The 17,443-nt window shown below is 30.3% G+C and overlaps 1 protein-coding gene across 2 annotated transcripts; it reads right to left on the reverse strand.

Moving 5' to 3' along the window:
* Positions 1-12,023: 12,023 nt before the first annotated feature.
* LOC108488472 (phosphoinositide phospholipase C 2-like) lies at positions 12,024-15,027 on the reverse strand. 2 transcript variants are annotated; one of them, XM_017792749.2, is made up of 9 exons: positions 14,478-15,027; positions 14,156-14,352; positions 13,917-14,052; positions 13,625-13,828; positions 13,329-13,540; positions 13,114-13,231; positions 12,737-12,889; positions 12,558-12,644; positions 12,024-12,475 (listed from the first exon to the last, which is right to left on the reverse strand). In XM_017792749.2, exons 1-9 carry the CDS (start codon positions 14,781-14,783, stop codon positions 12,176-12,178), a joined length of 1,713 nt encoding a protein of 570 aa, XP_017648238.1. In that variant the 5' UTR covers positions 14,784-15,027; the 3' UTR covers positions 12,024-12,175. The 2 variants fall into 2 exon arrangements, with proteins under 2 accessions (XP_017648238.1, XP_052884714.1); XM_053028754.1 differs by having other exon boundaries at positions 12,782-12,889; positions 14,478-15,026.
* Positions 15,028-17,443: the final 2,416 nt, after the last annotated feature.

A 17,443-nucleotide genomic window follows, 5' to 3' on the forward strand; every position in this document is an offset into this window, starting at 1 on the left:
AAAACCCACTTTGCCTTCCTTATCAATCCCAAACCCAAAGTGGGGAATTTTAACTTCTAATAGAAAGAAAAGATGAAAAAACTATGCATTATACACCACAACCAAAAAGTTATGAAATATGATTATAATTTAAACATTACCAAAAAATTTGAAATATATTTATATTTAATTCATCAACTATTAAAAAATTAGATTAAGAATCCATATATAGATTCGGATTGAAATATTTAACACTTTAATTTCTCATGTTTTACTATTTATATTTCAAGATTTATTTTTTATATTTGAGAAATATACACTCACTAATATTTTATCTCCTACCATGCATGAATTAAATAATTTTTTTATTTATTTAAATAACCTTTAATGATATAATTAAAGAAATACAATAATATATATTTTTATTTTAAAATTAATAGTTGATATTAGAAGGATTTTCTTTCTATATAAATTTAAATTTTTATACAAGTAACAAAAAGCAAATGGAAAAAAAAATGGTACACTAACTTTTACGTTGATAAACGTTATATATGAATGTAATAGATATTTTAGGACAAAATATTCAATAATACTAATTTAATGAAATATGATTAGTACAATATTACATCTGAAAATAAAAATGCAAAATAATATTTAAAATACAATAAAATTGTATTAAATAAATTTGTAATATATTTTAAATAACATCTGCGTAATAAATTATTAAATTTAATTATTAGTAAAATGTTTAGAAAAAAAATCATTCCACGTACTCTTGGAACAAATTATTTGGAAGGGATTATTAATGTTTTAACCTTTAGATAATTTATTTTAGCTCGCTATCCTTCTTTTTGAAGAAGGTTCACCTTTAACAAAACTGTAATTATAAAAATTAAGTTTAAAATTACAACAATATAATAACACAATCCTAATATAAGAAATAATTACAATATTTTGTTATAAAAACCATAATATACTTGTGCATTAAATAGATCTAAAGATTCTGATAATAATTTATTGGGATAAATCCCAAAACTATATATGAATTATGGTTTAATGTGTAATTGTATATATGAATTTTGATTTTGATTCAATTCTTGTAAATTATTAATACAATTGTTGGTATAATATTATTTTATATTTATATATTGCATACATAAATAATTAAAATTATCTAATATAAAATAAATTGATATATTTTTCTTTAAATGTGTATGATTAAATCAAATTTAAAATTTTAAATATACATTTTAACCATAATTAGAGTTTCACTGTATATATAACTATATAATTACACCAAAATAAATTTTATGTATATAATAATGTAACGCCCCTTACCCGAGATCGTTGCCGAAGTCGAGCACAAGGCACTACTAAACTTATTTGAGCACTTAACCAAATTCAGATAATTTATATCATACTTTTCAGACAAGCTGTCCAACTGCGTCATAGTTGCTAAATAATTCATATCTCGAGTTATAAAACTCGAAATCCAAATCCGTAAATTTTCCCCGAGTTTATACTCATATATCTACTTACCAATTTTTTTATATAATTTTTGGTTGGTCCAATTAGTACAGTTTATTAGTTAAATCCTACCCTATTTCAGGGTTTGGCTACTTTGACCCTTGTGCACTACGAACCAAATTTCTCTCTGTACAAAATTTAAATAACCATGCCATTTATTTCTCTTAAAAATAGACCCAATGGGGAATCCATACATATACAGTATGACTCATAATTATTTTTGTGCAATTTTTAATGATTTTCTAAAATCAGAAAAGGGGAACTCGAAGTCATTCAGACTCTATCTCACCACAATTTAAATATCTCATAACATAAAATCCAATTGTATGCACCGTTTCCTCTATATGAAACTAGACTCATTAGGCTTTAATCTCATTTTTTTTCTCAGCCCTTAACTCAATTTCCACAATTTATGGTGAATTTTCAAAGTCAAACTACTGCTACTTACCAAAAACTGTTTTAGTACAAATATTATTAACTAGTTTATAACATCTTTACTTCAATTCATTCAAACTCTATACATGCCATATAAATCTTTAAACATAAAACAAAAACTACCAGAATTGATCTGAATAGTGTACCCTGTTGTGTTGATCTGATCTACCAACTTCTCTTTAATTCAATCTACAAAAGAAATTATCAAACACACACAAATAAGCTTATTGAATCTTAGTAAGCTCATAGGCATAAAAACACAAATCATATCAAATATTGTACACAATCATATATCTATTAGTTTAACTATTTCATCCTCCAAATCACAATTCATTAATAACTCATTGGAATAATTTCCATATGGCTACTCACAATTTAACTCCCTTATTTTTCTGCTAATTTTATTGCCTTTGCCGTCCAGCCTATTCACTTTTAGGCTTAATTTCCCTTTAAATCTTCCTTCTTTTAACACTTGAGCTATTTAATCCTTTTAGCAAAATTTATTTTTATTTCAATTTAGTCCTTTTTATTTAATTGACTACCTAATCGTTAAAATTTCTCAACCAAACTTTAATACTAGCCAAATGAAACTTCATAAATATTTATAAAAATATTTTATAGCTTGATTTTCAAATTCGAGGTCTCAATACCTCGTTTTTGACCCGTTTGACCTAATAAATTCTTTTAATTCACTAATTTCACCATTTCACAAATTCTTCTAAATTCTTACTTGACTCATAAATATTAAATTACTATCTTGTTCAATCTTATTTGTCAGATTTAGTGATCTTAAATCACCATTTTCGACACCACTAAAAATTAGGCCGTTACAATTATACATTAAATTAAAATTTATATATAATTTTGAGATTTACCTAATTTATTTCTAAGTCTTCCTGAAAAACTATTTTTTCAAATAGCAGAAATCTACATATAATAAACGTGTTCCGTTATCATAATTTAAAAAAATTGAATAAAATACAAAAAATAATTATAAAAAGGACAAGCATTGTGATTTGTGACCAGAAGGAAATATAACAAACAGAATAAATAAATAAATAAATAAGCTTTACCACGCACATTTCTTTTTAGTTTTATTTTCTGAATTTTATGTTTTGCTTCTATAGGGTGGCATTTATAGACTCCATATAAATTCAGCAATGGAACGAAATCTGATTATTGGAATTAATTAATTAAGATAACTGATTATTTATTTTTGATGAAATTAAGTACTTAATTTCCATAAAAACCAGTCAAATATTATTATGATATATGTTATTAGCATAAAATTAGGACTCAATTTTACATTACATAGAGAAAGATTTTTGAATAAAAAGTGGGCAAATTGCAAACTATTTTTTGGCGAAGAAAGCATACAAATTGCAATCTATGGCTTTAAATAAATTTGCTTTTATTTGAATATTTAAATAAATTTACCAACTTCAGTAATAATTAATCCATGTGAATCAAATCTATGATTTGATGTTTAGATATATTTCGTAGTTAAATTATATGATAATGTAATACTCATTCGTTGGTGACACATGTAACTTAACCAACTCCATTAAAACTCTAACTTTCCATATTTACACATGTTATTTCTAATAGAATATAATTTTTTAAAAAATAGTAAAGGAGGGATAAGTGTGAGAGCCTTTCAATTATGGAATGGTATGAATTAACTGAGTTAGGTTTGAGAAAAGTTTAAAATCATAAATATTAAATATTAGATGTAATAAATAAATATAGTAATTGTTGGATTGTTTTGACAAAGCATAGGAGATAAATAAGTTCTACGGTGATTTTGCAAATTTCTTTTATGGGGCCATTAAATATTATTTAAGGTAATTATAAAATTTATTTATTGACGTATTATTTTTTAAAAAATATGATTCAATTTAATTCTTCTAAATTTTAAAATGTCTTCACAATTTTTTATAAAAGCAAATAGAAGTAAATTTCTAATTACAAGACTCTAGGGAGAGTCTGTCATTATTTCAGGCTGTTGAATATCATTCTCCAGTAAAGCTTGAACACACTTAGATGGCTCCCCAAAATAACACTTCACATTCAAAGCTCTAGTCAACATCTTCGCTATGCAGTCCGCAATCTTGTTTTGCTCCATCGGCACGTGTCAAAATCTGATTTGTCATTCCTTCAAAATCATAATCACAGTATGTATAAGTTAAACTTTCGAAAGATTACTTTTAATCACATACCCAATGCTAACCACATTAATCAATATATCATTATCGCTCTCAACTTCAATTTGTCAAAACCCTTCATGCCAAACAATATTTTGATATGAAAATCAATATTTATTAGATCCAATGATAAAAATTATTTTTACATAAAATTTAAATTATATATTACAAATTATTTTTTCATATAAATTGAAAATTATGTTTTTTATGATCCAACTCCATTTTACTTTAAATTCAATAAAATGTAATAAATATATTTTTCAAAGTATTCACTAAAATAAGCTTAGTGATTAAATCTTCGTATTTCAATTAAAAGAATAAATATTAATTATAAATTTTAAAATTGTTTCACACCTAGAATGAAGATGAAAATCACCAGTAAAGATACAAAAACTTTTTACATCTCACATAATTCCATGATTAAAATATAATAAATATTAAAGAGCGTTAATTAAAAAAAACGAATTGATTTTAATGGAAGTGTTGAGTTAAAAGTGGGAAGCCACTTCTTGCTAAGGAGTCAATTTTTTAGATGGGACCCGAAGTAGACTACAAAGCCTTGGGTCCCCCCTCATTTATAGGTGAAAGGTCCATATTGTCACGTGCGTGATAGGTAGGCAAGGCATAGTCATTTATTCCTTTTCTTTATTTTTAAAAACCAACAAAGTTGTTACTCGTGGAACGAGCTCATGAAGTCTGAACGTACGTAACCGCTGCTCTTTGGAGGATAACTCCAAAGAGAAGATCGAAAATGGCCTTTTGATGTGCTTCCTTTTGTTTGGTTCCTAATATTGTGTTCCAAATTCATTAAAATCAAACTCAATTATTAAATTTATATAAAATCCTAAATGATTATGACCAAATTAAATATTTTATTATGGAAAATACAATTAATAATGAAATTAGGATTAAAAGTATTGGCCACTTTCTACTCCAATTACCTACTTCAAAAGTTTTATCGTGTGATCCGATTGGCATTTCGCAGCTCTAAAAACACTATCTTCCATTTATTTAATCTGGTTTGATTTCCTTTTTAGAAAGATAATTTTGATTCATTTAAAATCAAAATAGAAGAAATAAAATACAAAAATTTCATGAATAACTAACAAAATTATAATTCTATTACCTAGCTCGAATCTATCCGTCTTTAAAATAAATTTTTTACTCATTTAAAATATTAGTTTAATAAATTTAAAATTACATTTTGACTTCTCTAAAATATAAAATTTTCATTTAATCTTTTAAAATTATATTTTTATTATCATAAAATTACAAATTTAATTTCGATCTCTAAAAAATTTTTAGCTTCACTTGTATCTATTAACAAAATACTTTACTCATCAACTTTCTTTATGCCATTTTTTCTTACGATATAAATTGATTAACAATTACATTTCGATATTTAATTATCCAATAATTAAAGCATATATCTTTTTACTTTAAAGAACTGAATCCCAAATTTTCTACCTCACAGTATAAGAAAAAAGAGATTGTATACTGATTTAGTCGATGGTCCAACCAAAAGGAATCACTACAATGTTGGCTACGAAAAATGCTTTAGTTAGGCAGTGGGAATATATATTATATACGTTTGGTAAATGTGTTTCAATAAGTCAACCATTTTTTGTATTATTTTTACAAGCTGAATGCCCAAGTGGCCCTACAAAGTCCTGCCTATGTTCTTATTCAAACTTGTGCTCCGTTTGTTGACTATCTAGGGTTCTCAACAATATTTTCAAAGTATGATAAAATCAATTTTTAATTGTTTTATCACAATTTATTTAATTTAATTAAATAAAATATTAAAAGTTATAAAAAAAATCAGTTTAATGATTTAAACTCTTTAATTGAATTAGTATTTCTACTGATTCAAACCACATTACTTCTAAATAAGAAAACACAAATTAATTTAAATTATTATATATTATTCCATTTCATCATCGATTTGAATTTAATTATTTGAATATATTTTGTTTAATTTGATATCCAATTTGAAACATCATAATTGTTTGAATTAAATTGAATTTTATTTTTATTTATTTTTATAGTGTGAAATATTTCTTTTATTTGATTCATGATAATAACTCTAGTATTATATAAAAGGTTGAATATATGTTTTATTTAATTTTAAAATTTAAACCAAATAAATACTAAAACTATTCATAAATTTTGATATAATTTGTAATGTTACCGGTCAACTTTAATTTAATGTAATCTTATACATCAAATTTCAATTATGGTTCAATTTTCACATGTTATCTATGTGGCACAATTTTTCGTTAAATCGCATGTAAATTACTGACATGATATTTTATTATATTAAAAACAAAGAAATTAATTTAACTTATTTCAACTTACATTAAAAAAAAATATACACACTTGGGAAAAAAGTTTCTTATTTTTAAAAAAACTGTGCCTGCATAAATAACTAGGCTAGTGAAATGTGAGAACTGAACCAAAATTAAAGTTTAGTGTATCCAAATGCACTAAATAATTTGATGTGTAACATTACAAATTGTATCAAAATTAATGTATAATTTTAATATTATCTCTTTTTAAAAAGAAAATGTACAAAAGAGCAAAATAATATTAATAAAAAAGTCCGAAGTAGCACTATTAAATTTGTTCGCAATAAATAAACAATCTGACTCGACTCAATGGTAATATGGTGAAAACCTATCTCACAAGCTTTCTCAAGAGAAGCAACAATGGCTAGGCTTCAACAAGCATCGAAGGCACCACCTAACGTGTGTGCAAAACCTGCATGTACCAACTCCTCTTAATCACAAACAATGGCACCGAAAGTTGTACTCCTCTTGTCACTACTCCGTGTGGTATTGATGTTGATCTTCAAGTGCCCCTCAAAAGGGGCATCCCAACTAACGACCCTCAACTTACAATGAAGTCTCAAACCAAACAATAGGTTATAATCTGAAAGTTACAATTGAGAGTTTGAGCTCGGGTGTGAACATCTTGAAGAGACAATGCTTGACCCTGAATGTTATCTAAAATCCTTACTTCTTAGAATTGTTTCAAAATTAGAAGAAAATTGGAAAGTTTGTAAAAGCTTCTTTGTCCAACTTCCTCATCTAATATTCCAACCAATCAACAGTCTTGCAAAAGGAAGCATGCAACAAGTCGTTATTAATTCTCTGCATAAAGATAAAGCCTCCTTAGATAGGGAGCAATCCCAAATGGCATGCAAAATGTCTTCTTTTGGGACACCACGTCTTTGTTATCGAGGGTGAATGATGGAGGATAAATGGACACATTTAATAGCAATGGGAAGAATATTATGATCAACTCTCCATCCAAACAACTTAATCTAAGGGAGGGTCCTCAACTTTCATAATTCTTTCTAATAAACTCTACGAGGACCCACCAAAAGAATTCAATAGAAGCTAATTATGATCCATTAACCTACACATAAACAGTCAAGAGTAGATAGAAAGCATTTCTAAATAAAACAAGGAGGTTGACCAAAATGCAGCTTTGGGAGGTGGTGGTGCCACCCCTCCATCCACCAACCACAGTCCAAACACTCACTCTCATTCTAAAACTGCAAAAGGGTGAATCATAGGAAGCAAAGAGAAAGAGGAAAGAGAAGGGGAAGAAAAAAAAAGGACAATCAACCAATGACCACTAGTGGTTGGTCGAGTCCACGAGGGCAAAGAATAGTTTGGACTCTAGTGGCGTTGGAGATAAAAAGAAGCTAGAGTTATATAATGCATTAGTCAACCATAAGAAATAAAATACTTCCATAAAAACAATGTATTTCCTTTTTTTTTCTCACTTTTATAGAAGAGAAGCTTTAACTACTTATTGTTCATTAATTTTAGTTTATTTATGAATTTAGTTTATAATAAAATAAAATACTATAAACTTAAGCTAAAGATTGCAAAATCAGAGGTAAATTCTAAAAATAATAATTTAATAATCGTATATTTGGGAATAAAAAATAGATTAAATAAAATAATAATATTAAAAATATTTGGTGTGTGGAATACCCTCATAGAAAGAAGATTGAGGTGACGGGAGATAGATAAAATTTCTCTCTCATCTATAATTTAGATAGATGCTGAGCCAATCCCCAATCGCTTTCGACTTTTCAACCTCTCAATAGCCAGAGGGATTCTCCCTCTTCCCTTCCTCTTTGCCTCGTCACCGCTCATTTGGACTTGCTTCACCCAACTTCCAACCATCATCTAAATTTTACCCTTCATGTTTTATTTTTTAAAAATATTTTTATTCCATCTTAAATTAATATATATAACATCAAATCACTTAATGGAATTCAATATTAATAGTTGTACCTCATCCAACTACCCACCCACACCATGTACCAATGAGAGCTTTGCTTGATTTGGATGCGGGGGGAAAACAGTAATTATCTTTAAATCAATAAATTCGTTTCATGAACAATAAAATATTTATTATTGTTTTAAGCCAAAAAAAAAAATTGAATTATAATTAACTGAATTTGTTTTATTTGTTTATACAATTCTTACTCATCCTTATATGACAGGCTCTTAAAACAAAACAAAATATATAAAAAAAAAAAAAAACAAAAATTCGAAGAATCTGGGCACTAAATACAAATATTGATGTATTTAAAATGTTTATAAAAAACAATAAAGAAAAAAGAGATAAAATCTAATGGCTTTTTGTTGAATCTTTCACTTTCTGCGTAAAGTAGCTTTTTGCTTGAAGTGGAATATATTGGTCGACACCATTAGAAAAATAAATGTTGACATTTACCATTGTGTTTGTCTTGTTTTGAGCCCAGACCAAACAACAAACAATCTGGTATCTTGTTTTTCCCATTTCTATCCATGAGATATGCTTGTGTTTTTACTTTTTAGGTCATTAGAAAAGAAAAAAAGAAGAAGACCATTTCCATTTTATAATCTATTAATAAATTTTATTTTTAATCATTTAATTATAAAAATTACGAATTATTTATCTAATTATTAGTAAATTTTTTATTATTCAATTACGAAAAATTATAAAATTGGGTCACTAAAAATATAAAATTAAATAATTAAATGATTATTTTATAACTTTTTATATTAAATAAAAATAATAATAATTGAATGACTACTAATATAATTTACAATTTACAATTATAATTACAAGTACTTATTCTACCAATAAAGAAAATTAGAATATATTTATGGTTATACTTAAAGCTGGAAGAAAAGTGAGATAGCATGAAGACTGTGAGAGACTTTACCCAAATTCTGTAATTTAAAAAATGTTAAAAAGGAAAGGTGTAGGATATGATAAAAAGTGATTGGAGTTTGAAGAAAGAGTAAAATCATGATTAAAAAGCAAACTAAACCCACAGAAATCAACGAAATAAAAAGGGCAAGGAAAGCAAATGAGGTAGCAAGCAATGGGTTGTCGTCTTATTTCCATGTTTGTGGTTGTAACTTTAACGATAAGATGGCCACTTTGATAATTGGATGTGACACCATTTGTTGTCAAGTTGAAGAAAACAGAAGGGAAGAAAAAATATTATGGATGATTTAATGGGTGGGTTTGTGTGTTTGTGGGCCTAACACTTGTTCATCATGAATCCCCTTGAATTCATCTCAACATTATTACTAAAACCAATAATTTGTTTTTTAATTCCTTAAATTTTAAAGTGTTTAATTGAAAAGGGAAGGAGCAGCTCCCTGTTTGATGGATTGCGGGATTTGGAAGATTCTACTACTGAACATATTCCATCTTCCACTCAAATATGAAGCTTAAAAAGTGAGAATTACTTCTCCAATTCAAATAATAAAGCATATAATTTTTCTTTTTTTTTGGGACACCAAAATTGAAAGTACCAAAATACCCTTTTTATTCGGGTTGCACTTTACCTTTTTTTTTTTTATATAAAAAAAATCTCACAGAATCTTTTTTTTTTTTTGAAAGTTATATTGAAGTCCTCATTGTAAATTAGATGAGATTATCCAGCAAAATCAAACGATCAGATCTGTATGTAATTTTGGCAACCTTTAATATTTTGATTCATGGACTTCAATATGATACTTTCACTGGTTTAATATTTAATAAATAAATAAAAGGAAACGAGTCTTTTTTTTCCCCTCCTTTGCAAAGCCTAATTTGATAATGGCTAATGAAATAAGTCCAACATTTACTATCTATGCCAATAAAACCCATTTCAAAATTGGCCCAATGAAATAATAATTCAAAATTGGGCTTGAGAGAGATCCATTCTATACCCATTTTTATTGCCTGCAAATTGGGTTAATTTGAAAAAAAAATAAGACCAAATTATACTGGTACAATATCACATATCAAAGCTTCTTCCTACCTACGTTCCTTAATATAATTACGACTGCTGTGGATAATAATGATGCCATTGCCCCACCCTTAACTTCTTTTTTCATTAGCACACCAATACCAGGATGTTGAGAAAGCCCAAAAATTTTCACTCTCATAGCTTTGCTAATGCCACCACCAACTTCTCAATCGCAAACAGAAGAGGTGCTGGGAGCTTTCCCGACGGTCGTGAAATTGCCATTAAAAGGGGAGAAACCTCAGGCAAGGAAAAAGAAATTCCAAGTCGATTCAGAATTAGCATTGTTATCAAGGCTTCACCACAAGCATTTAGTGGGGTTAATTGGATTCTGCCAAGAAAATGACGAGAGGTTTTGGGTTTACGACTAAATGAGTGATGGGTCACTTTTACGATCATTTGCATAACAAGGACAACACTGAATAGGGTGATAGGGTTCTAAATTCTGCAGTGCCACCGATCATTCATCTAGACATTAAGCCGTCCAACACGACTATTTGGTATGAATTGGATGACCCAAGTTTCAGATTCTGGATTATCACTATTGGGACCCGAATCTGATGAAGAATTAGTGTCAACCACGGCAGTTGGGCCCTGAATGCATTTGACGGGAAGGAAAGCTGTTTTCAGAAATGTAGAAGATTGGACTGGACCAATGGGGGAGGCTATTGGTGGGGGATCCAAGGGTTGGGGTGCCGGACATTCATTGGGCTGAGGCAGTGGAGCTGATGGCTAATACAGCTATACAATGTGCGACTTTGGGAGGAAAAGAGTGGCTTAATACGATGGACATTGTTGCCAATTTGGAGATATCATTGACACCCTGCTACTCTCTTCTACTACAATTCCCATTCCTACAGATTGAGCTTTTAGAAGAGTTCATGCGATTCTTTTCAATTCTTTTTATATCCTAATTTTATCTGAATTTTTTCCATTTTAATTTCAAATCTATAAAATATATATAAACTAACTAGATTAAATTCTGAATGGTTTATTTATTTATTAATTTGTTAACGTAAAATAGAAAGATTGAAAGTAGATAATGTGATGTTGTATTGAAGCTAAAGGTTTTTGTGATCAGTGATCACAGACAAAATGGAATGTTTTGTTTTAGCTGTCAACTTTTATGTCTTTTAGGTTGCGTTTTTGTACAACTCAAATATTTGGAGTACTTCTTTTCTCTTTTTGTCTTGAACTTAAAGTGGTTCTTATCAGATTTCTTCCCCCCCCCGCCCCCCAACCAGTTTATGGTAATAACAAGTCTTGTTGTCAGCATCATCAAAACGCAAACTCTAGGAGACAAACCAAATGGTACATCTATAGCTCAAGTTTTCATTCTTCATGAAATATATATTATATTCACATTAAAAAGCTGAAGTTAGAGTGGTTTAAATTGACAGAAATCAAATCTAATAGTAATTATAGTTAAGAAACATATAATCACTACCATGTTCACAGTTTGATCTGCTAGGAGCAGTCTGATTGTAGCATTTTAAACTGCTTATCTTGAAGAAATGAAACAAACAATTTATCAAAAAGAGAAAAGGGTTAGTAGATAATCTTCCAAGTTTTTATAATGCAGAGACCTTGTAAGATTTCTTTACCAATTTGTATCAAGAATATAATATAAACTGTGAAATGTCCATCAACACTGTTCATTATGCATACGGTGTTGGTATTTTCAATACAACATTAAACAAATCGCAGTTGTCAGCTATCATTACGGAGCCTCAAATTTGACGCTCAATAGAAGCCTTGCATGCTTGTACTTATTTCCTTTTTTGTCATGTAATGGAACTGCCCTAATTCCCGTTCTCAACTCTGATACCGGCAAGCATACTTGGCCTCCGAAATAATGCCTCCCTGTAGTGTTATAGTCCAGGATTTTAATCCGAAGCACAGCTAATTCAGGAGCTCTTAATTGGATTTTGAACTCCTCATCCCATACAGGTAACCATTCATCTTCTACGGTTGCTGTTTGCTTTACATCCTTATCTGCTGGAACACCAGCAACTCCAATCTGCAGGCAGATAAATTAGTCACCAAAAACTGCATATGTACTTCATATCAATATCTTTCATATGGAATTTTAATAGTCTCACTCTCGTATAGAAGTCTGGCGGGGAATAGCGATCGAATGCTGTGTGGTGGAAATCCTGATGCCAACCTTCCCCCAGGTATACTTTTACCTGTAAAGAAAACGGTCAAGATTTCAGCTATGGAGGAGTGACAAATGAAGGAATCCAAAGATGCAGTTATAAGTAGGGATATATCGATCCACCGTCATAATGGTCTTGACATCCCACGGTAAATTAGGGTCAAAAACCTCATCATTCGGTCCCCTGTGCAATAAAAAGTCAGGTTTTTTCACGTAGCCGCATCCACCATTGGCTCTAAACATTCCTTGCATTATCCATAGACGCTTTCCATGTCCCTGTTGGAAGAATAACAAGGAAAAGAATGGTTTGAACATAAACAATAGGTGGGTAAGAATGGCACTTATTCCAAAACGCAATTACAGTAAAATTCAGGAACTAATAGTTAAACCCATTTTTTTAAAAGAAAAATGTTGCTGGAAGGTCGGCAGGCAATAGTTAAGGAGATTTCCTTTCTTTGACATAAGGGTCTAAATTGGACCTGAAATGGTCTTACTCTTACCTGCATATTAAATGCAACCATTTGAGCTCCATGCATCCATCCAACAAAAGGATTGTAATTAGAAGAGTCAAGGCGTGTGCGCTTAGGATACACCCTCAGCAAATTTCGTTGAGTAAACCTAGAGAAAGAATGTAATGAATTTGATAACCAATAAAAGGGCGAATAAAAATCTCAATGTCTATCATCAGTGTCAAAACAGAGGCAGCTATGTATACATGACAGTTTTTGTTCCATATGTTTTAGCAACGCTTTCAAGTTTTTGCTCGCTCAAGCTAATCCGACTGACTTTCTTAGGATCATCACTCAGCCAATTCTCTAATCCACCTTTCAGCTTCCTTGCATTTATAGCAATTAGTTGCCTGTATTCAGGCACAACTTTCCCCTCGTCTTCTTCCGGAACATGTTCTCCTTCTTCTGGTGGATTCCACTAACAAATCATAAATGACAAGAAGATAAGAAGTTATTCTCGATGTTACATCAATGAAGCTTAATATATACAACTCCAAGGCACCTGGCTACTGCTTTGACATTCATTTGCCACCGTTCCACCTTCATTTTCTGAAATTTCTTCCCCTTGGGTGTTTCCTTCGAGGTACTCTTTTGGAGGTTTCGTTGAAATCAAAACCCTTTTCTTCAATGATTCTGGTGAAAGAAATTGCTCTAAATTTTCTGTTTCGCTAGTGTAAAGCATGTCCCCAAAAGTTTCTGTAACCATCTAAAGAAAATCATGCTTTTAAGAAAAAATAACATTCAAGGTTAGCGTTAGTAAAATTTCCATACTGAAACCATCATTTTAGGCTCACCTTAGCCACTTTTTCCTGAAGATTGGGATTCAAGTGGTCTTCAAAAGTGATTATAACAGGATATTCTGAAGCTTTAAATGCATTCTCCTTAATTGCTTCCAAACATTTTTGAAGGCCTACAGAAGAAGTCAGAGTCCTGCAAGTTTCAATGAATCCATCACATAGTTTTCATCGGTTTTAACAAAACCGATAATTTCATATCAGATTCACGAACTGTAGAAAAATCAGGTTTCTTTTACCTTCCATGACAAACATTGACATCATTCCCACTGGAATTTGGCCATAGATCCAGTTCAATTACTCTAACACCTCTAAGCAGAGCATCTTTAATCGGTTCAACACTGCTGGCACTGCTGAATTGATTCCCAGTCAAGTATGAGTTATGGCCCGTGAATAAGAAATAATGTGACAGTGGAGCATTCATGTCATGGTGCACCTAAATTCACAAAAAATCGATCTTCCTATGAATTAATAAACCTAGATTGAAGCTTTCCACAATACTAAACTGTAATCTTATCAAAACTATGAGACATTATCCAAGAAAAAAAAACCCAGGGTTACCTTTGAAGGAGGGTGAGCAAGGTTAAGGTCACCAAGGAGATATCTAAAGAAGGCTTCTAAGTGTAGCCCCCTCCTCTGGAAGATATTGAGATGCTTGAGACTATCAAAAATGGCTTGAGCATCCTCCTTTGTTGCATTCTTTTGACCTTGATGATCAATCAGAAACCTCAGCAGGTCATCCACAGTCATCATTCCGCTTGGCGAGAAACTGTAAAAGGCATTCTTGATATCAAGAGGTGGTTCAACCACCCTTGTCTTGAACACTCTCCTCCAACACAAGCACACTTTGAAACTCTGTTTCGGCATCCTGGTTTTCACCTAAGAAAAGATCAAAATCTCAACTTCTGGTGATGTTTCTTTTATCTTTCTCATATAATAAAAGGCAAAGTGATTCAAGTTTGAAAGTGGCTCATATTATTTATACCACTGGTGTATCAAAATCCAGGTATTGTGGATGGTGAACTTGAGATTTTAATATTATTGCCTCCTCATTGCTTGGTCAAATTTATGAGGTTTTTAATATTATATGGTGTAAAGCATTGTGCTGCTACAAAATAAAGTAGCAAGTAGACTTTCCCTTCCCAAACCATAAATTACTCACAGCTGTCATTAAAATTTTAATTAACAAAATGATAATGGCACAAATAACCCCTAAAGTATAGAAAATGTTTTAATATGTTTCCTAAACTTTAAAACTGTGGATTTTAGTACTAAAAGTTTTATTCCCTCTACTAAAGTGAGAATAATCTAGTCTAATGCGTTTGTTTTTTAAAAGAAGTGGATTTAGACCAACCGCGACAATCACCTTATTGAGCAACAATAGAAGAGCCAGATAAACAGGGCTAATTCCAATTAGTTGCATGTTGTAGAATGAAGCTAGTGCTTTGTTGTGATCAAAGCATTGAACACTAACAACTCCAACCCCAACCCACGCCTAGTAGCATTTACAGCAATCAATATTCTATTAAAAGTATAATCTAACTGTGCACAAATAGGAAGAATGCTTACTAATAGTAACCGGATCCATCATTATCCCTTCCAACCTCATCTTATTCAAAACATCTAACGCCTCTGCAACATTGCCATTTTGACAGGATCCAGAAATCATTGCATTCCAACAAACCATATCCCGTACTGGCATATCATCAAATAGTTTAAGTGCATAGCTTAAAGCTCTGAACCGCATATACACATGAACCAAGGAAGTGGTGACAAAATTCCAGTTTTGGCTCCAACCAAAATATCCTCATTCTATCAAATGGATTTTACAGGATTTAAGCGCAGGAGCAAGAGTGTAGAAATCAGTCGAAGCCCAAAGGTAAATGAAATTTGATAGAAACAGCCTACAACTTCCCCAAAATGAGCAATGCGAACAAAAACAGACACCATCGAAATACAGGTATAAACATCTTTTTCCGAGATCTAATGGAATGTGGAATGTGCGACGCGAGAATGAGACATCGCCAAGTTAAGTATAAACATTAACAAGCTTGACAGAGAATAAGATGCTTTCAGCTTTCTCCGTAACAACAACAACGGCATGGAGGAGCTTAGCAAGGTGCAATCAGTTGCAGGATTTGAATAGTCGATTGAATTTCGATTCTTTCCTTTCAATTGAGCCATTTTTTTATATATTTTTTCCTTTTCTAAATAATGTAATAGAGCCTAAACGGCTCATTTTGTTCTTTTAAATCACATCATAAACTAGTATTTTTATTATTACAAAATGATTTATCACCGTTTACTATCTACAATACTTTTTCCCAAACATAACACTAAAGATGTTTTTCTTTTTGGTTCTCTGTTTCTCCTTAATAGCCATTTTCATTCTCATTTTTTTTTAGCTTTGGGTAACCAGAGGCCAAAAAGAACACACACTCGCTACAGTAGGAAGGGACTTTTCGTGAGAGAGAAACCCTAATTTTTCTCAGTCGTTTCTGTTTTTTTGTGATTTTTGAAATCGCCTGCTTCATCGTAGATTGATTTTCAGGTATTGGAATGAAGCAATCAAAGGATACATTCGAAGCAGCATTGGAGGAGCAAGAGGAATCGCCACCTGATTCCCCAGTTGGTGAGGATGAGCTGAACAGCCAAACTCTAAATGAACCCCCAGAACCAAACCGATGGTGGACACAAATTGCTTGTAGATGATGATGATTACGATGACATTGGTCCCAACGTAAAAAATCCCTCTCATTCATCATCAAGTTCAACTCCTAAGTTGCACTCTACAAGTTCCCTTCTAGCGCAACTCCTAAGTTGATAAAAAGTTTGAATACTATGTTAACGTATTGTTATTTTCTTAATGACTCGTTGATAAAAGTTCATTTTTGTAAATGTTAATGATAAAATCAATTTTCCTTTTAAAATTAGGTTATCAAGACAAAATTCACTAACAATAATTTATAAAACAAATTAAAATAAAAGTTTAATATTTTATTAATATAAAATGATATGGATTAAAAGTTTTTATTATCTTTTAAAAAATTAAAATATGTTTAAATAATATAATTTATTTTAATTTTGAAAATATTTTTAATATTATTTCTCTAATCAATTAATATCTAATTAAGTCGTGAAATTAATTCAATCAAAAATTAAAAAATAATTTTCAAATTTGTTATTACTACTGATAATTAATTGTTGATTGTTTAATAGTAGCAATTTTCAATACACAACCACGTTTGCCAGCTACCAACTTGATGGTAAGGATTAAACAATGACTCTTGACTTAAAAACTTGGATTTTTTTTTTATTAACAATCAAATGGAGAGAGTGGTAAATGATTTTATGTTAATGCATTTGACTCTTGCCTTAAAATCTTGTGTAGTTCATTTCCTCTCTCAAAAAAAAATTACAGTGCAGTTAAAACTTGAATTTTTAAAGTAAATTTGAGTCTTTGGGAATTTTTTTTATTATTTAAAGAATATTGGAAAGCAAATCTTCTAGTGACAATAGCTTATTAA

The sequence above is a fragment of the Gossypium arboreum genome, chromosome 5, assembly GCF_025698485.1.
Source record: "Gossypium arboreum isolate Shixiya-1 chromosome 5, ASM2569848v2, whole genome shotgun sequence".
NCBI lineage: Eukaryota > Viridiplantae > Streptophyta > Magnoliopsida > Malvales > Malvaceae > Gossypium > Gossypium arboreum.

What these genes read in the sequence shown, in the direction of transcription:
- LOC108488472 (XM_017792749.2), bottom strand. Translation starts at nt 14,783, where the DNA reads ATGCCGAAACAGAGTTTCAAAGTGTGCTTGTGTTGGAGGAGAGTGTTC. An exon ending in AATGTCAAAGCAGTAGCCAG is followed by an intron (nt 13,541 to 13,624) that starts GTGCCTTGGAGT and finishes ATGATTTGTTAG; the next exon opens with TGGAATCCACCAGAAGAAGG. An exon ending in TGGTTGCATTTAATATGCAG is followed by an intron (nt 12,890 to 13,113) that starts GTAAGAGTAAGA and finishes TTCTTCCAACAG; the next exon opens with GGACATGGAAAGCGTCTATG.